Below are 26,531 nucleotides of genomic sequence, written 5' to 3'. Positions count from 1 at the left end.
TTGCAAGTTAGCAGTATAATCTTTATTATATTATATAATATTTATTAGGTCTGCAAAGGGTTACCAATTGTTTGGTTAATATAACAAAAAAACCCACTCCTTAAAGCATAAATACCACGGAATATCACACCTAATGCAGTTTAATGGACTAGAACACTCAAACACAAATCTGTTCTTCCATTGATGAGGACTTGTTTGACCCCTGACTCCACTGATGGTCTTGGAAAACCACACCCAGCGGATCATTTATGAACAGAGACAATGTACGGACGAAAACTCTTAAATTTTAAAGTTTCAAATATCCAGAAATGATCAGACGAATTGCCGTGGTAAATCATTAAAAGAACATAACAGCCTAGCAACACAAACAGGAGTACAAGTGTCATTATAGAGAAATTTCTCCACACAATGAGTTAATATAAAATGTTTGGAACATATATAGTTGACACTCTTCCCCAAGTTAAGAAAAAGTCTTCAGGATAGTGCATTTGAGAGGAGCTGCAGCAGGGAAGGATGATGTGACTTCACCTCAGGGCACCGTCACGTGGAAGGGGCTTCCTGGTACAGTTTCATCCCCCCATTTAACAATGACAACATAATTTCCCTTCTCCTTCACTGTGTAGGTGACGTTATAGAGCCTGTTGCCTAAGTGCTTCACATAAACATCCTCACACGGGGTCCTGGGTCCATGCACTCCAACCATCAACATGTTGATGCCTGTAGAACAGAAGGAAGGACTTTGGTCCCACAACACCAGGCGGACTTGAAGCTACTACGGTCTGCAGCTCACTGTGGAGCGAAGATTCTCTTACCTGCTTTGCTGCAGTCCACAGTGAAGATGTTCTTCTGTCCGATGAAGGCTCTGGACAGACCGGCACCCTGGCACACTACCTTACTGGCGTCTGAAGGCAGGGAGGGACTGGATGTGGAACTGTAGGCTCCCGCCACGTTTGAGCTTTTGGTGACTGTTTCCACGAGCACAGACGATGTTTCATGCAGGCTGTGTCCTCCAGACAGACGCACGCCTACGGCAGAATACAACACACATGCCCCTCAATACCCTCTGTGATGTGACAGGATGCCTGCATTACTGCACAATCCAAAATAATACAGTCACAGAAGAGTACAGATTTCAGTGATATGCTCTATGCCACTCTCACTATCCACTGCTAGCGCTGGTCTCACTGATATGTTATTTTCTTTTGTTGCAGTCTGTGATATTGGTGTTCTTGCATATTCATGCGACACTATGAGTTGCATAGATCACTTTATTAATCCCAGTGGGAAATTGACATAAGGTTTTGTCCTGTTTTTAAGGTAAGCTAAGGTTAGGGTTAAGGTTGAGCCTTGCAGCTTCCTGATTGTAAAGTAGAATTGGCCGTGTCCTGCTTGCAAGCGTTAGCTGTGTACCTGTGACTTTAGCCTTGAACGGGCTGCCTACGATATGATGTGGCCCGCCATATTTTATGGAGATGAGATAGTTGCCAGGTGCCATGGGCGTGTAGGTTATTTTAGAGCCCTCCAAGCATTCAGAACAGTCCATTTTGACCTTGGAAGGGCCATCGATTGTCACAGATAAGGCACCTGATCCAGCGTTGCAGGTGTTGACCACAAACTCGGCGGGTACACCTACAGCACAACAAATGAACAAGGACAAATTCACATTGGTTGTTTTCTGACCAGACTTTAGCACCATGACCACACTGATTTGTGTTAATTTCTGATACCTGTGCAGCCAGCCTGCAGTCCGGGGCCGAAGGCCGACACCAGGCCGGGGTCGCCCACGTGACTCACGTCACCCACACACACGTTAAACGGGCTGCCGGGGATGTGGCCGCTGTTGAACTTGACGTGGATGGAGTGCACGCCGTTCTCACGTGGGATGAAGCGGATAGCGGTGCTGTCTGTTCACAGGACAGCAGAGGCGTGAGGCAACTGCCCTAACTCCACTAGCCTAGGGTTAGCGTTAGCCTTACACAGCTCACACAGTCCTAGGGTTAGCGTTAGACTTACACAGCTCACACAGTCCTAGGGTCAGGGTTAGCCTTACACAGCTCACACAGTCCTAGGGTCAGGGTTAGCCTTACACAGCTTACACAGTCCTAGGGTCAAGGTTAGCCTTACACAGCTTACACAGTCCTAGGGTTAGCGTTAGACTTACACAGTCCTAGGGTCAGGGTTAGCCTTACACAGCTCACACAGTCCTAGGGTTAGCGTTAGACTTACACAGCTCACACAGTCCTAGGGTTAGCGTTAGACTTACACAGCTCACACAGTCCTAGGGTTAGCGTTAGACTTACACAGCTCACACAGTCCTAGGGTCAAGGTTAGCCTTACACAGCTTACACAGTCCTAGGGTCAAGGTTAGCCTTACACAGCTTACACAGTCCTAGGGTCAAGGTTAGCCTTACATAGTTCTCACAGTCCTAGGGTTAGCGTTAGCCTTACACAGCTCACACAGGCCTCAACTGAAGTAAATGTAATTCTGTTTCTCTGCCATGAGAAAGCAAAATTCCTGAGCAGTTGTGCTGATGGTGAAGTAAATCCTGACTCACCAGCATCCACGTCAGTGACGTAGCACTCCTCCACCACCCCAGAGGGGCTGTGCACTCTGGCATCAATCACACCACGGGAGCCATTTCGCTGCACGGCAAAAGAAGCTTCCTGGTTCACCCTCAGGTCTTTCTCCTGAAAAAGACAAAGTGTGTCACTAAACAAACTAACCCTAAAAAGAGAAAGACCTGCATAGGGTCATGCAAACCCTGCATAGGGAGGTGTGTACTATGGGGAAAGGGGTGTGTGTACTATGGGGAGGGGGTGTGTTCTATGGAGAGGGGGTGTGTTCTATGGGGAAAGGGGGCTTCACAGGGTTTTCACAGATGGGGAGCATTACCACACTGCTGAGTATTCAGGACATATTTGGAGCTCAAGCAGATATGGGCACTTAATCCCCACAGCACTGCAGTGCTGAACAGAAGCCAGCCAGTCCCCTCACAAAGGCAAGTCCAGTCCAGCCAGTCCCCTCACATTCACTATACTAATTAATACTTTTTCTTAGCTAAACTTACCACCTACATCATAAGAATTACTAATAGCATTAGTTTGGTGGTTGGAAACTTTTAGAACCCAGCTATTGCCATGCCAGACTGCATTAGCCGTGTTAAAATTGGCCATTTTCTGATTACAGAACTGCTGTTAGCTGCATTAATATGGGTGGCAGACAACTTTTCACTCAGAGATGTCTCTGATACAGTATATGCAACGCAGCTGTGGTTGACGCACTCATATAAGCATAACACCTGTTACCATGACACCACGGTGCGAGCTAGTTATGACACCAGGGACCTCAGTATTTTCACCCCACGAGGTTCTTTGCTGATATCAGATCAGCTTTTAGCTACAGAGTTAGTTAGACGTCTAATTCAGATGTATTTAAGGCAGTCGTTTAGGCATTATTTACCCAAATTACATTATAATTAAGACAAGAAACTTTGAAGATGATGAAGAAAAATAAAAGGATTAGCTGCCTGTGTGAGGTTATTATTATGTGAATTAGGTCATATTTCTATAGTATGGACCTCATTACAATATTACATTTACATTTAGGGCATTTAGCAAACGCTCTTATCCAGAGCCACATGCAAAGTGCTTTGCCATCTTCTCACAGAATGCACCTAGTACAGTAGAGAAGTCATACCTCAAGTCTAATAAAGAGGGTCGTGGATTCAACATGGATGTTCTGAAATATGGCTAAGATCTGAAAACGGCTGATTTTAATTTTAATTTTAATTTTAATGTACTTTTGTATTCCTGGAGAGACAGACGGACAGTGGGATTGGTCAGGAGGACATCTGGAAACATTGGGAATGTTGGTTAGCGTGAGTGTTGGGCAAGCCAGAAATGCTGTTCTCTGCGACGCACCTGCAGACTGGTGATGGTGAGACGGCGTGAGTCTTGGGACAGTGTGGCGATCGGAACAGTGAACGGGCTGTCGGGAATGTGCTCGTTGTTGAACTTGATTGAGACTTCATAGTCACCTACAGGGATCAGAGTTCACACTGAAGCTGCCTGACCCGGTTTCTCAGAGTTCATCTTCCATTACCCCTGAACTGCTGAATATTTTAAACTGCGTTCAGTTTAAACACTTGGAGGCAGTTTGTGTTTCCAACAAATGCTGCTTTTTACAAACTTCTGCTAAACATTCTACAGATATCTGCACGAGCAGTGTTCAGTGTTCTTGAAGAGTTAGTGTTCTTTAAAGATCATCACTGATCATGACTGAGCACGAGTAGTGTGAGTAGTGTGTGAAGTACCTGGTTCTCACGTGAGTAGTGTATGATGTACCTGGCTCTCACGTGAGTGGTGTATGATGTACCTGGTTCTCACGTGAGTAGTGTTTGATGCACCTGGCTCTCACGTGAGTGGTGTGTGTTGTACCTGGTTCTCACGTGAGTGGTGTATGATGTACCTGGTTCTCACGTGAGTAGTGTTTGATGTACCTGGCTCTCACGTGAGTGGTGTGTGTTGTACCTGGTTCTCACGTGAGTGGTGTATGATGTACCTGGCTCTCACGTGAGTAGTGTGTGAAGTACCTGGTTCTCACGTGAGTAGTGTATGATGTACCTGGCTCTCACGTGAGTGGTGTGTGTTGTACCTGGTTCTCACGTGAGTGGTGTATGATGTACCTGGCTCTTGTACTGTATAAGAGACCCCACATGAGCCATCCTTCCTGTCCTCAAAGGACAGTTCTGCCTTGCTGGGCCCCTCAACAGCAATGGAGAGGCCTCCTGCGCCAGCCTCTCTGGTCCAGATACTGAACTCCGCTGGAGGGGGACGTGAGGAAGAGGAGAAGGATAATGAAAAGTTTGTCAGTGTAGAAAACTAGTCAGAGCTGTTGTCAAATCCTGACAGAGATGTGAAGCGGGAGGTGTGTGGGGGACGTACTGGGCAGTCCCGCGATGCCTCTCTGCAGTCCAGTCCCTCCGGCCCGGACCTTATGGGCCCCTCCTTCCCCCAGGGGCCCCACGGTGAACTGGAAAGGGCTGCCAGGGACATGTTGCCCCCGGTACTTCACACTCACGGTGTGGGAGCCCATTTCAGTAGGTATGAAGCGCACACTGTAGGTGTTGTCTCCACCTTCCACAAGCTCAGCATCCACCACTCTGCCCCCTGGACTCGTCACCTGGGCAGACATACCCTGCACGTCTCCTGAACACACACACACACACACACACGCACACACACACACAGAACAGAGAACAATGTTTTTGGCCAACACAAGGGGTTTTAGTGGTAGTTCAGTTGCAGAAGTAGTGAAACACACCCAACCAACATTAAAGTAAACCCCAACACCTGCTCCCACTCGAGCTAGTGTCCTCCTGATCTCTGCTGATTGATGGGGGGTCTCATAATATCTACCAGGGCAGCACTGCACTATGAGCTTTTTAAATCCTACAGCTAATCCTCCCCCTGCTGCAGGAGGTCAGCCAACCGCAGCTGTTACAAGGCCTCCGGGTTGGGTTGGGCTCAACGCGCCTCACACTGGAAGTGGCTTACAGCAGTAAGTGCACTTCATTACCCATGGGCCTGTGCTTTAGTCCCAGTGGAAGAGCACTGAACTCAGTGTGATGGCGTGGTGTTTACACTGTGAACAGCACGTGACGCTATTGGCTCCTCGCCCTCTCCGCTCACCCTCTTGTTTTGACGTGAGCATCCCGAAGCAGCCCAGACCTTCTCTGCCCAGCAGCGAGCCGAAGACGTCCGTGAAGGGGTCTCGGCCCATCTGTCTGCTCTCCTCCACGTGAACCTCACGTTTGGTCTCCCCGCCGTGCACCTTGCTGATTTCCGTGCGCTCCGTACGAGTGTACATGTGGCTGCTGCGTGTGAACGTGCGCGTGAGACGCTCTTGAGCCGACACCATCTGGAACCAGTTTCCTGAAGACGAGAGCGGGGCTTCAGGGTGAAGTTCTGATTCGCCTGCCGTGGTGACACAGGCGTGTGGTGTTCTGCATCGCTCGTTGTTTCTCACCTGGAATTTTGAGGTTGAGGTCACAGGTGCTGCCGACGGAGGCGATGGCTGGTGCCTGCCTCTTCCTCGTGATAGTCTCCCTCAACCTGCCCTCCCCACTCACCCGCACAGTGAACGCACTCCCTGCAAGTCAGAGGCAACGATGAGAAGAAGCCAGGCCACACATCCCCTAAACAAACCAAACACACCCAACCACCCACAGTGGGCAGTCAGGGTCTGGTGGTTAGGGAACTGGTCTTGTGACCGGAGGGTTGTGGGTTTGTTTCCCAGGCCCCAGGCCATGACTGAAGTGCCCTTGAGCAAGGGACTTAACCCCAACCGCTCCCTGGGTGCCGGGCTAGGGCTGTCTACTGCTCTGGGCACGTGTGTACCACAGCCCCCTAGTGATCACTAGTGTGAGCAGATTAAAACGAGCAGATTACCTGGGATGTGCTTGTCTGCAAACTTGATGTTGATGATGTAGTTGCCTGGTTCTGTAGGACAGTAGGTCACCCTGCATGTTCCATCCTCAGCGTCCTCACACTTTATGTCCACTTTACTGGGACCCTCGATGGACAGACCCAGTCCACCGTACCCTGACACAGAACCACCACAGTGCTGCTGAACACACCTCTCAGACACTCTCAGTCACTTAGAACATAAAAACACTGCAGGTATGAATTTACTTTAGATGTGAATGTACTATAGCAGATATGAATATACAGCAATAATGTTCAAGATTACAAGGAAAAATAAACAAAGTCCTCATGTGACCATAAGAAAACCCTTTACTAGCTTTAAACACTTTAATCATCTTATTATTTTATTTTTATGCTCTGTGCTCTGATGTTAAAGCCGCTAGCTGGGCCTTCTGTCTCCCTCTCCCCTCTCCTGTCTCCCCATCCTGTCTCTCTATGATCTCACCTGCATTTCTGGTGTCCACAAAGAACTCAGCCACTTCGAAGGTGTGTGCTTCCACCAGTCCTTTCCCGAACGCCCTCACCCTGCTGGCGTTGCCGATTTCCGACGGCCCCACCATGATCTTAAAGGGACTGTTGTTCACATGTTTGCCGCTCTTACGCACACTCACCTCATGCTCCCCAACCTCTTTGGGGGTAAAAGATATGCCTGTAACCGAGCAACCACAGACCGCAGAGTCAGAAACACAGACTTAAGGTTTCACTTCCAAAGAAATTACAATGACAAAATGACAAATGTTCCATGGTATGAGGATATTTGGAGCCAGCATAATCGTATATGTGTGAAACACGCTGTGTGGAGTCATGGGTGTGAGGTTAGCTGTGTGTAGTACTGACCAATATGGCGGTTGGGCAGTGTTTTCAGAAGGCAGGGCTGTTCTGCTCCTGATGGAGCTCTAACGCTGGCCGTCAGGGAGCTCAGATCTGTCTCACTGATCTTCAGGGAGACGTCGGCTGCCGTGCCCACATTCAACTGAGACGTCCGCAAGGAATCGTCACCTGAACACATGACAATCAAGCACACAGGCCTGAGACTCGTCACTAGTTCTGAGACTAGTCTGCTGTTCTATCCCTACCCCCCAAACATATAGTAGCTAATACTAAGCCTAAAGTAAACCTAAACCTAACCCTACATACTCTAAACCATTTAACCCTAACCCCAACCCTGACCTTTAGCCTAATCCTGACCCATACCAATCCTAACCCAGCTCAGCGTGACACTCACACTGACCCCTGACCCCTGGCCCATTCCAATCCTAACCCAACTCACCGTGACACTCACCCTGACCCCTGACCCATGACCCATACCAATCCTAACCCAACTCACCCTGACAGTCACCCTGACCCCTTACCCATAACCCATACCAATCCTAACCCAACTCACCCTGACCCCTGAGCCCTGGCCCATACCAATCCTAACCCAACTCACCCTGACACTCACCCTGACCCCTGACCCACCTGTAATTTTAGCTGTGAAAGGGCTGCCTGGAATGTTCCTGTTATCAAACTTGACAATGATGCTGTAATCTCCAGGTGCGGTAGGCAGGTACGACACTGTGCATGTGCCGTCTTTATTGTCTTTGCAGCTGATCTCAGCCTTGGAGGGCCCCTCTACAGCCAGCGACAGGCCACCTGCACACCACAGCACCACCAGAACCTTCAGCATATACCACATCCACATTCAACTCTAAGACACAGATGAATCATCCGTTGAACATTGTGTATCATCTACCTTCTGAAGCGTTCTTGGTCACCACAGTAAAGATGGCTGGCTTGTTGACTGTACCATGACATAGACCCGGTCCATAAGCCGTCACCATCGCACTGTCAACAGCGTCCGCGTAGAACTGCAGAGGACTTCCTGTGGAAAGAGTCGATTGGTTTTTCTCTCTACAGCCATGATTCAAACTCTCACTGAGCAGCTATAAATAACTGAAGCTGGTCAACAGCTGCAGCTCTAGTCTGGCTGTACGTATTCAGCTGTGGCTCTAGGGTGGGGGGTTCCGACCTGGGATGTGGTTGCCGTCATACTTTATGTCCATCTCGTGCAGGCCTTTCTCCGTGGGGGCGAACTTCACCGTCACCGTCCCGTCCTTGTTGTCTTTGATGAGAGGTCGTGCGGTCTTCCCCGATGGCATGCGAACTTCACCTGCGCACACGGCATATGAGCAGGTCAGAGGTCAGAGGTCAGGAGGAGCTGCTGGAGCAGAACTGAGAGTCTTACCTGTCAGGGCGCCCTGCTGCACAGAGAATGGAATGAGCAGGTTGAGGGGGCGGAGTGCAGGTTGCTTGGCATCTCGCGGGACAACAGGCTCCTTTGTAGCCTAAGAAGACAAGAATGAACGTCATGAGCTCATTAACTCCCTAAAGTACATTTGGGAAATACTGTAACCATGTCAGTATTCGCTGCAGCTCAGTCTGATCGTGGTGCTTGCCTGGACGTGGAAGGGGCTGTTGGGAAGGTGTTGCCCTCCAAAGCGGATGGTGATGGTGTACTTTCCAGGCTCCGGGGCCGTGTAGTAAATGTCAAAGGTCCCGTCTACGTTCTCCACCACGTCCATGTCAAGCTCCGTGCCGTCCGGGGTGAGCACCTTACACGTCACCTTTCCTTTCCCTGCAGCCTTGGCATCCACGCTGACCAACGTCTCCTCCGACGACTGAATGGTGGGCCCTAGACTGCCTACTCATAAACATAAATACCAACATTGCACTCGCAAACAAACAGCCCTCGTGAAAAGTAACGACATGCATTTGGACTCCAGCTGTAAAAACCGGTGGGAAAAGGAGACGTTTTAGCTTACCGACACGATGTCCTCCAATAGACACTGAAACAAAGAGACAGAGGAGCACGGTGAGAGGAAGTTGAATCTTTCTGTTTCAGAGCCACTAGTGCACCAGTGTATGGGTGGAGTACCTGAGAGACGGCACTTGCTGGCGTCGCCTGTCGGCGTGGCGAGGATGGAGTAGGGGGAACTGGGGATGTGGTCTCCTCCATATTTAATGGTTATGGTGTAGCGGCCTGTCACATCAGGCACGTAGGACACGGTGTAGGTACCATCTTTGTTGTCTTGGATACTGGCTTTCTTTGGCTTCCCCTCAGGATCCTGTAACAATGACAACAACCCCATCAGCACAGCAACACCGGATACTGCACCGAATGCCTGTTGAGATGCGAGTAAGAAGCTCACCAGGATTTGCACGGTGAGGAGACCCTCGCCCGCATCACGAGCATCAATGGTGAACTCCACCGGCAGACTGGCCGACACTCCGGCTGGGTCCAGCCCTGGACCACTGGCCCGGACCTTACTGGCATCGTGCGCCGGGCCAGAGTGAACCTTAAACGGACTGTAGGGCACACAGAAACACTTTATGCTTGGGTCAGTTTATGGCCATTTGTTTTTAGCAATACCTAAACTCTGATGATGTTGGGCATTCTGTGCTAATTCAGAATCAGAATCAGTACCGTCCCAACACAACTCAGAATCAGAGTCACACTTGCAACACTGAGTCTGATTCTCTGCCGTGTTGCGAGTCAATATAGTCAGAATCAGAGTCCATTTTAGCTACCATGTCATGAACATAAGCGCAGTACTACAACATCCGCTAATGCTGACCTGCGTGGGACATCTTTGTCTGCGTATTTGACGGACACGGTGTACGGCCCCTCCTGAGCTGGCGTGTAGTTCACTGTGTGTGTCCCATCGCCGTTATTAACGACGGCAACTGGTTCTGTAGCACCTTTGAGACAAATCAGCAGTCAGCACAGACGTATTAGTGCTGAGCTCTTGAATGGTGGGGAGCGTGTATGACGTAGCCTACGTCTTCATCAGCATGCCCTCGTCTGGGACCGCAGTGACTCACCTGTTGGGCCGTGTAGTTGTACCTGCAGGGGGGCGATACCAGCTTTGCTGCAGTCCACGGTGAAGGTTTGTGGGGTTTCGGCCCGGACGCCACTTCCCAGGCCTGGACCAGAACACTTCACTTTACTGACATCCACCACGTCCCTGACAGGAACACGGAAGGGACTGCCTGCACAACACAGACAAAGTCCTGTTACCTTCACTCTTTCACTCGCATTCCTTCCCCCAATCATATTCTCTCACTCTGTCTCATGGTTGTGCTTTTAATACGAGATAATATGATTGTCAAAATCATGAATTATTCATACAAATGAAAAGCTTTGGCTGTACCTGGAATAGGCTGGCCCCCGTAGGTGATGTTGACATCGTAGCTTCCAGGCAGGAAGGGGACGTATTCCACGCTGCAGCTGCCGTCCTTGTTATCTTTGCAGGACATTTTAGCCTCAGATGCCCCTTCGATGGTTAAGCCCAATCCGCCAGTACCTGCACCCCTGGGAGCGGCAGGACAAACGTGCTCCTTACCCCAAATAACTACACACACCTCAGCTCTTATATGTAGACACAAGTGCATTCAGATGTAAGAGAAGGTGGGAAGGTAGTGTGGGTGGGGCAGGGGCAGGTAGAGTGGGTGAGATAGGGGCAGATAGTGTGGGTAGGGCAGGGGCAGGTAGTGTGGGTGGGGCAGGGGCAGGTAGAGTGGGTGGGGCAGGGGCAGGTAGTGTGGGTAGGGCAGGGGCAGGTAGTGTGGGTGGGGCAGGGGCAGGTAGTGTGGGTGGGGCAGGGGCAGGTAGAGTGGGTGGGGCAGGGGCAGGTAGTGTGGGTGGGATAGGGGCAGATAGTGTGGGTGGGGCAGGGGCAGGTAGTGTGGGTGGGGCAGGGGCAGGTAGAGTGGGTGGGATAGGGGCAGATAGTGTGGGTAGGGCAGGGGCAGGTAGTGTGGGTAGGGCAGGGGCAGGTAGTGTGGGTGGGGCAGGGGCAGGTAGAGTGGGTGGGGCAGGGGCAGGTAGTGTGGGTGGGGCAGGGGCAGGTAGTGTGGGTGGGGCAGGGGCAGGTAGTGTGGGTGGGATAGGGGCAGGTAGTGTGGGTGGGGCAGGGGCAGGTAGTGTGGGTGGGGCAGGGGCAGGTAGTGTGGGTGGGATAGGGGCAGATAGTGTGGGTGGGGCAGGGGCAGGTAGTGTGGGTGGGGCAGGGGCAGGTAGTGTGGGTGGGGCAGGGGCAGGTAGAGTGGGTGGGGCAGGGGCAGGTAGAGTGGGTGGGGCAGGGGCAGGTAGTGTGGGTGGGGCAGGGGCAGGTAGAGTGGGTGGGATAGGGGCAGGTAGTGTGGGTGGGGCAGGGGCAGGTAGTGTGGGTGGGGCAGGGGCAGGTAGAGTGGGTGGGATAGGGGCAGGTAGTGTGGGTGGGGCAGGGGCAGGTAGTGTGGGTGGGGCAGGGGCAGGTAGAGTGGGTGGGATAGGGGCAGATAGTGTGGGTAGGGCAGGGGCAGGTAGTGTGGGTGGGGCAGGGGCAGGTAGTGTGGGTGGGATAGGGGCAGGTAGAGTGGGTGGGGCAGGGGCAGGTAGTGTGGGTGGGGCAGGGGCAGGTAGTGTGGGTGGGATAGGGGCAGGTAGAGTGGGTGGGATAGGGGCAGATAGTGTGGGTAGGGCAGGGGCAGGTAGTGTGGGTGGGGCAGGGGCAGGTAGAGTGGGTGGGATAGGGGCAGATAGTGTGGGTAGGGCAGGGGCAGGTAGTGTGGGTGGGGCAGGGGCAGGTAGAGTGGGTGGGGCAGGGGCAGGTAGTGTGGGTGGGGCAGGGGCAGGTAGTGTGGGTGGGATAGGGGCAGGTAGAGTGGGTGGGATAGGGGCAGATAGTGTGGGTAGGGCAGGGGCAGGTAGTGTGGGTGTGGAGCAGGTACAGCTAGTATAGGGGGGGCAGGGGCAGGTAGTCTGAGTGGGGTGGGGGCAGGTAGTGTGGATGGGACGTACCTTGTCTCTACGGTGAAGCAGTTGGGCTTGTTGACAAGGCCTCCATCCAAGCCTGGACCATAAGCCCGTACACGGGTCGGGTCACAGCCCTCCACCACCGACACATGGAAGGGACTTTTGGGAACGCCAACGTCATCGTAGCACACCTCGATCACATGCACACCTGCACCACACACACATCAGAAGAAAGCCATAAGGGACATGAACCACCGGTTATGTAGCACTGCACACAATGACGATTAGGGCCACACTCTAATGAACAGATATCAGATTCAGTAGCTGTGGCCTTGGGCTGAGTTATATTGGGTCTTCATGGTAAGTTCTATTTATAACAGTGATCTGGGCCGGACAGGCTTCACTGAAAGCAGCAACCCCACAGTGCCAAGTTCTGAAACATCTCACACATCCCTGTGTGTTTACAGAGATCTTCTGTTTATAACCCTGCAGCTTTCCCCTGTGTCTCCATCAGGGTTCACTCCCACAGGCCCTGTTCTCCTCCCCTATATTTATAACCACTGCTCCACAAACACCTGTTCATCGGCCACTGGCACCGGCACCAGGTCCAACACCTGACCATCACACCCGTGTTGTTTAGACAGAAATGGTTCTCTTGCGGTTTGTATCGTCTCTGTGGCCATAAGGTTAATGCCGTGGGTGAACGTTGCCCGTTCTTACCAACTTCGAATGCCGTGTACTCCACACGGTACAGCCCGTCAGCCTTATCTGTGATGTGGGCATCAGTGCGAGTGCCAGACGGGTTGGTGATGTGCACGGTGACGTGTTTCCCTCCGGTCTTAGTCTGGGCTCGTGCGTCCACGATAAAATGTGTGGTTACCTCCTTCAAAACACCTGCAGTCAAAACAATAATCTGCATGACTAATCTGAATGAACACACAGGTACTCAGAGATGTTTATTCAGCCAAAATAATTATAATATTATAATAAAATAATCAAAATGTTCCTTTGAACATTTTGTTTAAGATGCCTTTGATTTTGTTCTGTTTAGATGTAGGACATCACAGCACTGTTTGATAAGTGCGACACTCACCTGTGGGTTCCACTCCAGGTCCGTACACTTTAATCCCACTGGTGTCCACAGCGGGCTCCACCTGGACACGGATGGGGCATTTTGGCACCATCTGGCCACCGTACCTGATGCTAATGGTGTAGGGGCCGTGGGAAGGAGGCGTGTACGTGACGGCGAAGGTTCCGTCGTTCTTGTTAGAGATACAAACTTCCGCCTTCAGTCCGGTCTCCGATACGATCTCCACCGTGAGTTCTGCCTCCCCTGCCTTGCTGCAGTCCACGGTGAAGGTAGCCACCTCTCCAGCCTGTGCCCTGGCCAGACCTGGACCGCTGACCCTGACCCGGCCCGCATCCAGCGCCGGGGTAACGGCCGCCTTGAAGGGGGAGCCGGGGATGTGGGTGTCTCTGTACAGGATGTTGATGTTGTAGTCTCCAGCCTCGGTGGGCAGGTAGGACACAGAACACGTGCCATCGCCATTGTCCTGGCATTCGATTTTAGCCTCACACGGACCTTCCACCGTCAGCCCCAGACCACCCGCACCAGCACCTTTGGTGTCGATTGTGAACGGAGCCAACTTGCCCACAACACCCCCCTTCAGACCGGGGCCGTACGCTCGCACCTGAGGAGGCGACACGTTCCGTTTCGTTCATTTTCATTCAATCTATATCAATACTCTACAAACACATACTCTGTTTACATCAATACTCTTCATGCTTCAATACTCTTCAATACTCTGTTACCCCAAATCGCACCTTTGAGGGGTCTGCGGGCATTAAAGCCTCCACAGTGAAGGGGCTTCCTGCCACGGGGTTTCCATCATAGCTGACATCTAACTTGTAATTTCCCTCTTCGGGGGGAATGTACTTCACGCTGGTGCTCTCCTTCGCCTGGTCTTTCTCCAGCTTGCAGGGGATTGGCCGTCCAGAGGGAGAGACCATCTTCACAGCCACCTCCCCCTGGCCGCCAGCGCCCTTTGTGTTGACGGTGAACTCCTGATCCTTTCCCACTTCCACTTCTGAGAGAATCAAGAAAAACACAATGCTAACGCACACATGCACGGCCACATGTACAAAATCAACAAAGTGTAAAATCTAATACACTGCAAAAGGTACTGCTATATTGTGTAAGGAACTGATAATGTGGCTAAAGTACTGATACTGTGTGTAAGGTACTGATACTATGTGTAAGGTACTGATACTATGTGTAAGGTACTGAGAGTGTTGGGTATTGATAGTATGTGCAAAAAGCATTGACAGTGTGTGTAAGGAACTGATACAATGTGTTAGACATTGATACAGTGTGTTAGGTGTTGATAGTGCATGTAAGGAACTGATGCAGTGTGTGAGGTGTTGATGGTGTGTGTGAGGTGTTGATACATACTTTCATTAAGGCCTTGTACTTTGACTTTCCCCAGATTCAGCGCAGGGGCAACAGTTACATTAAAGGGGCTTTTGGGAACGGGATCTCCTCCATAACTGACTGAAATATTCATGCTGCCCTATATTTACAAACAGAGCAGAAACCATTAATGAAGAGCCACTCCAACTTGAATCCTTCAAAAGTTCACGAGTGTTCACGAGTGTGATGCGGGAGACTCACGTGCTGCAGGGCTGTGTATTTGACAGTGTAGGAGTAATCATGGTTATCTATTATTTCAAAGTCCTTCACGGCATTTCCTTTCTGAGCGGCGTGGAACTGCACGTCTGGCTTGGCCTTGCCCGCACCCTTCGTGTGAATAGTGAAATGTGTCGGGGTTCCCACTTGCACACCTGTAACACAGATTAGCGTTAGTACACACTAGCCTGGCTGATGAGTGTGAAGCGTGTGTGTGTTTACAGAGTATGCATTGGGCATCGTGTGTATCTATGTGTGTGTGGAGAAGAGTATGTGTGGAGTGTATGGGGCGTGTGTGTGTGTGTGTGTGTGTGTGTGTGTGTGTGTGTGTGTGTGTGTGTGCAGCACTAGCCTGTCTTGTTGAGCCCGGGGCCCTCTGCTCTCACTTTGCCTGCGTCGTGAGAGGGCTCCACTTTTACTTTGAAAGGACTGCTGGGTATTTCCTGCGTTATAGACGGACTGTTTCAGCACTCAGTTACATCTAATCAGTATGAGTCAATGTTATTCAAATTCTCTCACGCTCAATTGTATTGAGCAGTGTGGTTTGAGGAATCTTAGCATCAAAAGGTTTCGTGTCACCTTGTCAGCGAAGAGCACCATGACGGTGTAGCGACCCGGCGCAGGGGGCGTGTACTTCACAGTGAAAGTGTCGTTGTCATTTTTGATGATGTCAAAATCGATGTCTGCTTCAGCTGGGCCGACCACACCTGCAGCACACTTGATCCCGATGCTAACATCACCTGCTAGGCCCAAAATAGTAATTAGAAGACTGGGTCATCACAGCCTAGAGGAACTAAGCAAAACGAGGTGGCTGTGTGAGACCTTGGCCGGCTTCACTGCAGTCCACAGTGAAATACGTGGGCTCGGTAGACTTCAGACCCGTCTTCTCCACTCCTGGACCGTAGACTTTCACTTTATCTGGATAACAGCCTTCACCAACAAGAACCTACACATAAACCCATCAGTGTATTTAAACCCTTTGGTGGGAACTCTCCAGCAAATATGTGGGCATCAAAAAAGTATCAGCAGTGACAGAGACATTACAAAAGAGATGTTTTACACAGGCAGGAGTGTTGGGGTGTTTTACACAGGCAGGAGTGTTGGGGTGATGGGGTGGAAAAAGTGCTCACCCTAAAAGGGCTGTTAGGCACATTGACTCCGCCCCAGCTGATGATGATGGTGTGTTTCATTGGTTTTGTTGGGACATACACACAGACAAAGGTACCATCGCCTTTATCGGTGATCTGGACGTCTATGACACACCCTTCAGCATCCTGCAAAACACAAAGGCTCTCAGGTGAGCGATGCTGTCCTCTGTGGGTAGGCAGGTATGTGAGTGTTCAGTGCGTTCACCTGAGCGTAGATGACCAGCTGCCCCTGTCCAGCCTGCCGGGCGTCTGCGGTGAACTCTGCTGGCTTGTTCACGATGAGTCCAGTGGGCTGCAGACCAGGGCCAAATGCTCGAACCTGCAAGTGAGAAACATTTATCACACTCACACTCTCCAGAAAAACAGTGCAGTTTAGATCCAGCCAATCAGATCTCACGCCGTCTCTCACCTTCTCAGGAAAGATGTTATTGGCTGCTGGCAGGATATGGGCCATGAAGGGGCTGTCCTTGATGTCCTCGTCATCGCAGATGACGTGGACGGCATAGTCTCCTGGCTCTGTGGGCCAGTAGCGCACATCGCAGGAGCCATCTCCCTTATCATCACACTCGATCTTAGCCTGCGATGGACCCTCAATGGAAAAGCCTGCACAAAGCAGCTGCACTGAGGAAAGAGCCCCACCACCTCAACCTTCTACATCACATCTCCACCTCCTTCATCACACATCGTATCTCCACCTCCACATCGGACTCTGTTTACTCACCCAGACTTCCAACCTCAGTCCCGATAGCCTCGACAACAAAGTCAGCTGATTTTCCCACCATGCCAGTTTTTAATCCAGGACCCCAGGCACGGACCTTCTGTAACCCTACCTCCACCCCCACCTCCACCTCAAACGGGCTGGAACACACACACACACACACACACACACAAACACTTTTTAATGCACACACTTTATGTCATATGGTGATGCACCTGTAATTAGAGCAGAGAGAATCCCAGTTCAGGATTGCAGGCAGAAGTGACTGAGCTCAGTTTTGTTTAGGACTTTTTGTGTAGGTTTGTGTAAGGATTTTTTTGTGTAAGTTGGTGTAAATTTGCGTGTGGTTGTAGGTTGCGTGTGGGTGTAGGTTTCTGTGTGGTTGTAGGTTTCCATCTTGGTGAAGGCCCATGTGCAATTGCAGGCCTGGATTTGTGTGGTGGTGCTGGTTTTTGTGGTGTGTGTGAGTTTGCGTGGTGTGTGTGGGTGGTGCTGGTTCATGTGAGCGGTGTAGGTTCCAACCTGCGGGGAATCGGCTGCCCTCCCCAGGTTATGGTCACAGTGTACTTTCCCGGGGACATGGGGCGATAGTCACACTCATACACACCATCACCAACATCGCGCACCTTCACAGGCACCTCAGCTCCACCTAAAACTCACCCAGAGAATAAAGCACGATCGGAGAGAGAACTCAGAGTGCACAAAGACCTGGAGAAAGACCACAGAAGACGGGGGTGAAGAATGTGTGAACAGGATGCACTTACCGGGTCCTTTCACTGAGACATGAAGTTCTCCCGTGCCGGCAGCTTTGGTAAACACGCGGAAGTCAGCCACCTCCTTCACCCTGACACCCTTGGGCTGCAGTCCTCGCCCGGTGGCCCGGCATGCGTTAGCATTGGTGGCTGAGCAGAGAGCAGAGACAGTGAGTCTGTGAGCAGAACGTAGCATACTTGATGGCACAGACAGCATCTTGTGTTAGTGAGCCAGAGTTAGGGCTGCACCTGCTTCTAGGTTGGATCTTCACATGGAAGACTTGGTAGAAAACAGATCAAATCTGCTGGACATGAACTTGCAGTTCTGTTTTCATGAAGCAAACAGTCGCTGTAAGGCCACATGGTGAACATGCTCTTATTAAACCCACGTCACCTCTGCACAGAGAATCCCAACCCAAATTACCCACCCAAACTACCTTCCCTAATTACCTACTCAAATTACCAACACAAATTACCCACCCAAATCTGACTGATGAGAGCAGGAATCTCTCACACTTACCAGCAGCTTAGTAACACCAGTAAACACTTACAAATGGGAAAAAAGGAAAAACATAATTCTCACTTCTTTTGCTTGCATCTGAGCATTAGAAACAGTCTGTCTCTCTCTCTACCTGTCTGTTTGTCTCTCTCTCTCTACTGGTCTCTGCCTGTCTCTCTCCCTACCCATCTCTGTGTCTGTCTCTCTCCACCTGTGTCTGTCTCTCTGTCTCCCTGCACTAGACACTGTGAAGCAGAGCTAGAGCCCAAGCATGAAGCAGGCCACAGGTCAAGAGTGCTCGGGCTCGGCAAGAACTTCAGCAAGCAGAGAAAGCCATAACGGACAGAACGGGCCGAGCAGGAAAGGTGCGACGTTGCACAAAGAACGGGCGTGGCTAGACCTCTAGGCCTCGCCTGACTGGCTGATCTGTAGGCCGCACCTTTAGGTTTGGGGAGGGGTTTCCCTGTAGGAGGGGTGCGCACTGACTGTGGGAGAGTCTGCACTGCTGGAGAAGGAGCACTTACAGGAGCTACAACAACAAACAGCACAACGGTAACTCCATCTGTTAATGTAGAGAAGGTGGAGGACCAGTGGGGAGGAGACAGCAGAGCACAAAGGGGAGGTGCAGAGAAGACCATATTCACCTTCAGAGATCTGCACTTTGTATGGGCTCTTGGGAATGGGCTGTCCGGCAAAGGACACGTGGATGGTGTGGAGACCTTCCTCCGCGGGTTTGTAGGTGCAGCGGAACACGCTGTCACCCTTGTTCTCCAGAACCACCTCCACGGTGTCTTTTTTCCCATGAGGATCCACTATGACCACGCTCACGTCACCTGTTCCTGCTCCTGTAGGCGACAAAATGAGGACTGAGTGCAACTGAGGAATCACATAGCAGCTTCACCAGCTTCGTCCACACTGGGCACACGGGCTCACCTGCGGTGTAGATGTCGAAGTAGGTGGGTTTATTCGCCACATTCCCTGTGGGCTCCAGCCCAGGACCTCTGGCCTGCACCTTGGTGGGATCTCCGAGAGCTTTAGCGACATTCACCAGGAAGGGACTCTTATTAATGTCCTGACCAGCAAACAGCACCTTCACCTGGAAGAAAGCAGCAGACAGATCGCCATCTGAACACCAGACAAATAAATACTCTAATTATATACTCTTATAAGTATTATACTTATAAGATACGTGTTATATAGGTATGGCAAACACATGCATGTAAATCCGCTGTACCTTATGCTGGCCGGCAACCTTGGGCACGTAGCTAACCGAGTACGTTCGCTTCTTGTCGTTGTTGGCAACAACCTTTGCCTAGACGGGTCAGAGTACAGTGTTGAATAGAAACCTGGCAGATATGTGATGCGGTCATGACTTCTTTGTTAATGTTTACAGGACGTGTATGTATGTTGCTGTTTCCTCTGTAGGATATGTGAAGATTATGATGCTGTTCATTGTCTTCAGCATAAAGTTTTGATTACTAACTTATTAATGTAGACAATACTGAGCATCATCATAAGGCTGTTAGTAGGGTGGTTACTAGGACTGGCATTCGGGCCGTTCTAGGGTTGTTTCTAAGGCTTGAACTAGCGTTGGAGCAGGGGTTGAGCTGGAGCTGTGACTGGTCCTGGAGCTGGTACTATGCTTGGTATTTAGGCTGGTACTATGCTTGGTATTTAGGCTGGTATATGGTTGGTATTTAGATTGGCTATGACCCGTCTGCCACACACCTCTTCAGTATGGCCTTCAGGATCCTCCACATACACGATGACCTCACCAAGCCCCGCCTCCAGTGTCTCCACTGTGAAGTGAGCTGGTTTTAGCACCATATTACCCTGAGGCTCAATTCCTGTGATGATAAACAAAACAAAAAAAAACGTTCAAGCATTACTGTGGTAAAAGTGAAATACGTTTGGTTCAGCATAGTGAAAAATATTTAAATATTGTCTGAATAGCAGAGTGACATTGTGTGTTTACTGCATGTGTGTGTGCTGTAAATTCTCTGCAGACCGAGCTGGGCCTGCCACTAAGCCCCGCCCACCTGGCCCATAGGCTTTGGCGTTTTGTGGATACAGCTGCTTGGGCTTGACAGGGGCGCCCGGCTTCAGTTTGGCCTTTGGGAACTGGGAGAGATACGTCATGACAGAATGCTCGTCCACATCGGGGTCCACAATCTCCTCAGGAGCAATGACCTAGAAGGAAGAGGTCAGACAGCAGGTCAGAGAGCAGGGTTATGGTTGGGGTTAGACTAGGGTTATACTAGAGTGCGATCGTCATTGTCTTTATTTATGTGTGTTATCTGTAGTGTGTGTGTGTGTGTGTGTGTGTGTGTGTGTGTGTGTGTGTGTGTGTGTGTGTGTGTGTGTGTGTGTGTGTGTGTGTGTATACTCTCACCTGTGGTACCCCGAGCCAGTCATCTGCCTGCTGCATGGCCTCACGTGCATTGCGTGCTGGCTGGTTGGGATCCCATGTCTCCCAGTCTGGACACAGACCTGCAGACACCCGACCAGAGAGAGTTACAGACCAACACACACACAGCCCGCATTGGTGTTAAGGTAGGGTTAGTGTTAAGGTAGCAAGGCTGAGAAAGATCTTTGTTCCTGTTCCCTTCTGAACGGCCTGGCAAAGCTGCAATAAACACTGACCAGCCCTGAGAACAGACTACAGTCTGTCCGATCCAGACTACTGTCTGTTCTAATCCAGACTACTGTCTGTTCTGTTTCAGAATCCAATCATTTCTGAATCAGAATATCCAAACACACCACTACCTCTGTGATGTGTGCGATCCAATCACACCATGACCTCTATGATGTGTGTGATCCAATCACACCACGACCTCTATGATGTGTGTGATCCAATCACACCACGACCTCTACGATGTGTGTGATCCAATCACACCACGACCTCTATGATGTGTGTGATCCATTACTGTTTGTGCTTTCGTGGCCTTGTCACCAGCCCTGATAAAGCAGCCGATTCCTATTTAAGGTGCTGAGTGGTGAGAGCAGCTCGGCTAGCTGGCTGGGAGTGGAGAAACAGTGACCGTGTTGGTCTCCAGCACAGCCGTGTATGGTCACAGCAACGATGCCTCAGAAGGAGCTGTTTAATGTCACACACTCACTGCAGTAAACACAGATCACCCCCCCCCCACTACCACCACAACCACTAACACCACCCTCTGCACCACCACAACCACTAACACCTCTCTACACCCCTGCCACAATAATCAACACTCCCACCACCTCCAAGATACAAGGGATACAGCAGGGTCACGGAGAGGTTACGGAGAGGTCACAGTGAGGTCTGAGGAAAATTCCTTTACTTGTGTCACATCAGACCATAAAAAAACTATTATTCAAATGGGATTTTAATTACAGCTCTTATCGCACACATCTCTGAATCTCTGAGTTTAATCTGGGCACTAAAGAGCTAGTTATAAAGAGCGTTGCTCAGGGGCGGAGCTGCTAAACACTTGGTGTGAGACGGTGACAGCAGTGTCTATACAAGTGCCTGAGATAACAAAAGGCCCAATGAGATACAGCAGAACAGTTTACCAGTGACAACATTCCTCACCCCACACCCTCTCCACCCCACACCCTCTCCACCCCCACACCCTCTCCACCCCACACCCTCTCCAACCACACACCCTCTCCACCCCACACCCTCTCCACCCCCACACCCTCTCCACCTCCACACCCTCTCTACCCCCACACCCTCTCCACCCCAACACCCTCTCCACCCCCACACCCTCTCCACCTCCACACCCTCTCTACCCCCACACCCTCTCCACCCCACACCCTCTCCAACCACACACCCTCTCCACCCCACACCCTCTCCACCCCCACACCCTCTCCACCTCCACACCCTCTCTACCCCCACACCCTCTCCACCCCACACCCTCTCCAACCACACACCCTCTCCACCTCCACACCCTCTCTACCCCCACACCCTCTCCACCCCCACACCCTCTCCACCCCCACACCCTCTCCACCCCCACACCCTCTCCACCTCCACACCCTCTCTACCCCCACACCCTCTCCACCCCAACACCCTCTCCACCCCCACACCCTCTCCACCCCCACACCCTCTCCACCTCCACACCCTCTCTACCCCCACACCCTCTCCACCCCAACACCCTCTCCACCCCCACACCTTCTCCACCTCCACACCCTCTCCACCTCCACACCCTCTCCACCCCACACCCTCTCCACCCCCACACCCTCTCCACCCCCACACCCTCTCCACCTCCACACCCTCTCTACCCCCACACCCTCTCCACCCCCACACCCTCTCCACCCCCACACCCTCTCCACCCCCACACCCTCTCCACCTCCACACCCTCTCTACCCCCACACCCTCTCCACCCCAACACCCTCTCCACCCCCACACCCTCTCCACCCCCACACCCTCTCCACCTCCACACCCTCTCTACCCCCACACCCTCTCCACCCCAACACCCTCTCCACCCCCACACCTTCTCCACCTCCACACCCTCTCCACCTCCACACCCTCTCCACCTCCACACCCTCTCCACCCCACACCCTCTCCACCCCACACCCTCTCCACCCCCACATCCTCTCTACCTCCACACCCTCTCCAAACACACACCCTCTCCACCCCCACACCCTCTCCAACCACACACCCTCTCCACCCCAACACCCTCTCCACCCCAACACCCTCTCCACCCCCACACCTTCTCCACCTCCACACCCTCTCCACCTCCACACCCTCTCCAAACACACACCCTCTCCACCCCCACACCCTCTCCAAACACACACCCTCTCCACCTCCACACCCTCTCCAAACACACACCATCTCCACCTCCACACCCTCTCCACCCCACACCCTCTCCACCTCCACACCCTCTCCACCTCCACACCCTCTCCACCCCCACACCCTCTCCACCCCCACACCTTCTCCAAACACACACCCTCTCCACCTCCACACCCTCTCCAAACACACACCATCTCCACCTCCACACCCTCTCCAAACACACACCCTCTCCACCTCCACACCCTCTCCAAACACACACCATCTCCACCTCCACACCCTCTCCACCCCACACCCTCTCCACCTCCACACCCTCTCCACCTCCACACCCTCTCCAACCACACACCCTCTCCACCCCCACACCCTCTCCAAACACACACCATCTCCACCTCCACACCCTCTCCAAACACACACCCTCTCCACCTCCACACCCTCTCCAAACACACACCATCTCCACCTCCACACCCTCTCCACCCCACACCCTCTCCACCTCCACACCCTCTCCACCTCCACACCCTCTCCAGCCCACACCCTCTCCACCCCACACCATCTCCACCCCCACACCCTCTCTACCCCCACACCCTCTCCAACCCCACACTCTCTCCAAACACACACCCTCTCCACCTCCACACCCTCTCCACCCCACACCCTCTCCACCTCCACACCCTCTCCACCCCCACACCCTCTCCAACCCCACACCCTCTCCACCCCCACACCCTCTCCACCCCCACAATCCCACACCATCTCCACATGTCCCTCCTAGATGTTAAATGAAGGTAAGTGTGTTTCGTGTGATCACCCACCAGGGGCACAGTTGTCCACCAGGGCACCCAGCGCCTTGCCATCTCTCCAGTCACGGTTGAAGTTGTTGATGGGCAGCTGGGGAACCTTGTTCTGGATCCAGCCCAGCAGACGCTGCTTGGGAGTGAGTTTCTTAATTTCTTCATCATCCTCATCATCCCACATGGGCATGGAGATGGAGTAGTGTAGAATAAGAGTCCAGATCAGACCCAGGATCAGCTTCAGGTTGCCATCCACAATGGCCTTGCTGTCTGTGGAGCAGAGGAGCTGTGAAAATCAGCCTGAATAGGAGGAACACCAGCAACAAAACCAGAGGAGTAAAAGGGCCATGATGACTAACAGAGAAATCCTCCTCATCGCCAATTAAAATCCCTCCCCTTCTGTTCCATAGCTGAATCCAAACCCTGTTCATCCTAGACAAACCTCCCACCCCCAAACATGACGAAACTCTTACGCTTCCCCAGGCCATGAAAGCCCTGAGTGGTTCGAAGGAGGGTGTGTCCATGAGAGGGTGTGTTCATGAGGGGGTGTGTTCATGAGGGGGTGTGTTCATGAGGGGGTGTGTTCATGAGGGGGTGTGTCCATGAGGGGGTGTGTCCATGAGGGGGTGTGTTCATGAGGGGGTGTGTTCATGAGGGGGTGTGTTCATGAGAGGGTGTGTCCATGAGGGGGTGTGTTCATGAGAGGGTGTGTCCATGAGAGGGTGTGTCCATGAGGGGGTGTGTTCATGAGCGGGTGTGTTCATGAGGGGGTGTGTTCATGAGAGGGTGTGTTCATGAGACAGTGATTGTGGGTGAGGCTGTTTGCAGCATGTAGAAGTGCAGCGTGAACGCTCCACCCTTTACACTGAGGCTCTCAAAGGAGCAGTCACGCTCGAAATTTCTCCGCCTGTCTCTGAGAAACATCACACAGAACTGTTTCACTTACACAGTTGTCAGCACATTAATAACCAGAATGTTTTGGTTATTATGGAGGTAATGGAGGATTACCTCTACAGTCTGGAAGTGATTCTGTTGATAAACAAGCTAACATACCACCAAAATCACTCCTGACACTAACAGATTAGCAAGTATACTACACAATATACTGACACAACATTAACCCACGTGAACATGAAGACGCCTGCAACTATGATTGGCTAGTATGGAAATAACTCCATTTGTTCCAACTATCTGAAATGGCAGCATAATCCAAACTTGTTCCTCCATCAGGGACTAAACATGTTCCTGATCTCACACCCCTTCCACACCACTACACTGCTGTGTGAAGAGTCTGACCTTCAGGGTCTGAGACCTGCACACACACATATGACCTTTGGGGTCTCAGACCTGCACACACAGATATGCAGGCTAATTTAAAACCTTGCTGGGAGAGAAGATATTTTAACAGCCATGACTCACCCATTAATAATTGGCATGTGCCACTCAATAAGTGATGAACTGTGTAAAGCTTCCAAGACCCACACTTTACCGTCCAGCAGCACAGCCCTAACCCTAATCCTAACCCTAATCCTAACCTTAGCCCTAATCCTAATCCTAACCCTGACCCTTTGCTCTTCATTCACATATTCCAAGGACAGCATGTAGCACTTCTGGAAGGATCTACCATATCACATCTTAGCACCAATACACCTGTTTCCTATGTGCATATTTGTATGTTCAGGGTACTGGGAGCTGATGCCTCGTAACAGCTGAAAGCTCAAAGAAAAGACATGGACAGTGGTGGAGCAGTGTGTGTGTGTGTGTGTGCGCGCGCGCGCGCGTGTGTGTGTGTGTGTGTGTGTGTGTGTGTGTGTGTGTGTGTGTGTGTGTGTGTGTGTGTGTGTGCGCGTGTGTGTGTGCGTGTCGGTAAGAAAGGGGGGTGGAACAGGGGCATTTTGATTTAGCACAACTTCCATTACCCCAACATCCTCTGGCTTTCTGCTATCCAATGTAATTCAGACTATGCACAGAGAATTTACCTATTGATACTTCGGCCTATACAGACAGAACTTATCTATTGATATTTCAGTCTATACACATAGAATGTACCTATTGATACTTAAGTCTATACACACAGAACTTACATATTGATCCTTCAGTCTATACAAACAGAACTTACCTATTGATACTTAAGTCAATACACACAGAACTTACCTATTGATACTAGCTTGATTCGCTCCCTGTCAAGAAATTCCAAAGCTACCGACACATTTTCCAGTTTCATTTGTCTGAAGTTAGGTCTGACATGATGCTTTTTGTACATTTTCTTTTGACTTAGAACTTCCAGCAGCGCTATGAGCTTCAGACCGTCGCCGAGGTCTTTCTGGAGGTCACTGATGCCCTTGCTGATGCATTTGAGATGTTCGTTGCACCATCTGGTAAACGTGTTTTGTTGGATCTTCTTCCACGGCGCGTCCTCCGCAAGGTCCTTCTCCGTCGCCGGCATCTCGTCCTCTTCGCCGAGGCTGGTGTCCTGGTAGTACTGCGGCGGGTCTTCCACCTGCGCGTTGTGGCTCATCATCTTTCCGTTTCCCTTGTTCCTTTTATACTCTGTGTTACTGATGTGTGAAATTTGCTTCACGTTAGCTTTGCAGAACAGTGTGAGACGCAAACACGTAGTTAAAAAGTTCAAAACTTTGTTGAGGTAAATAAAAAAACGGAAAGACTTTCGAACTTACTTGTTAAGGGCACGCTTCTGTCACGATAATGATTAATTAAATAATCCGATTTACAGTTTACAAGGCAGCTGGTCCTAGTTTTTTAATTGGCGGTCTCTTGTCAAATATTGTCGGTCCTTCCTAATGGACGCGCGCTGAAGAATTTCACTTTTTGATAAATGAAGTTTTGCGGCAGCAAGATGCACAGCGTCGTGTGATTTAGCGCACAGCGGACTCTCCACCCTGAATTGGAAATGAG

General features: G+C 51.3%; 1 protein-coding gene across 2 annotated transcripts; it reads right to left on the bottom strand.

Annotated features, from left to right (window-relative positions):
• On the bottom strand, positions 1-26,531 carry flnca (filamin C, gamma a (actin binding protein 280)). Of its 2 annotated transcripts, XM_077022623.1 has the most exons (49): positions 26,294-26,531; positions 25,770-26,173; positions 23,637-23,885; positions 20,458-20,555; positions 20,105-20,255; positions 19,794-19,912; positions 19,300-19,377; positions 18,999-19,161; positions 18,710-18,910; positions 18,505-18,594; positions 17,579-17,716; positions 17,337-17,463; positions 16,818-16,954; positions 16,506-16,699; positions 16,302-16,415; positions 16,079-16,222; positions 15,771-15,894; positions 15,528-15,688; positions 15,301-15,391; positions 14,934-15,103; positions 14,715-14,832; positions 14,087-14,349; positions 13,356-13,953; positions 12,983-13,156; positions 12,308-12,470; positions 10,677-10,837; positions 10,348-10,515; positions 10,101-10,224; positions 9,675-9,831; positions 9,401-9,590; positions 9,288-9,311; positions 8,922-9,166; positions 8,711-8,810; positions 8,495-8,635; positions 8,219-8,347; positions 7,945-8,118; positions 7,324-7,485; positions 6,932-7,135; positions 6,451-6,603; positions 6,029-6,151; positions 5,692-5,934; positions 4,945-5,208; positions 4,686-4,823; positions 3,922-4,037; positions 2,556-2,688; positions 1,728-1,904; positions 1,411-1,629; positions 813-1,025; positions 1-717 (listed from the first exon to the last, which is right to left on the bottom strand). In XM_077022623.1, exons 2-49 carry the CDS (start codon positions 26,134-26,136, stop codon positions 530-532), a joined length of 8,178 nt encoding a protein of 2,725 aa, XP_076878738.1. In that variant the 5' UTR covers positions 26,137-26,173; positions 26,294-26,531; the 3' UTR covers positions 1-529. The 2 variants fall into 2 exon arrangements, with proteins under 2 accessions (XP_076878738.1, XP_076878739.1); XM_077022624.1 differs by lacking the exon at positions 18,505-18,594.

Source organism: Brachyhypopomus gauderio, chromosome 11, assembly GCF_052324685.1.
Source record: "Brachyhypopomus gauderio isolate BG-103 chromosome 11, BGAUD_0.2, whole genome shotgun sequence".
Classification (NCBI taxonomy): domain Eukaryota; kingdom Metazoa; phylum Chordata; class Actinopteri; order Gymnotiformes; family Hypopomidae; genus Brachyhypopomus; species Brachyhypopomus gauderio.
This window is presented reverse-complemented; position numbering and strand designations above follow the sequence as displayed.

What these genes read in the sequence shown, in the direction of transcription:
- flnca (XM_077022623.1), bottom strand. Translation starts at nt 26,136, where the DNA reads ATGATGAGCCACAACGCGCAGGTGGAAGACCCGCCGCAGTACTACCAG. An exon ending in GACCAAGAACGCTTCAGAAG is followed by an intron (nt 8,119 to 8,218) that starts GTAGATGATACA and finishes TGTGGTGTGCAG; the next exon opens with GTGGCCTGTCGCTGGCTGTA. An exon ending in CCTCAACCTCAAAATTCCAG is followed by an intron (nt 5,935 to 6,028) that starts GTGAGAAACAAC and finishes TCTCGTCTTCAG; the next exon opens with GAAACTGGTTCCAGATGGTG.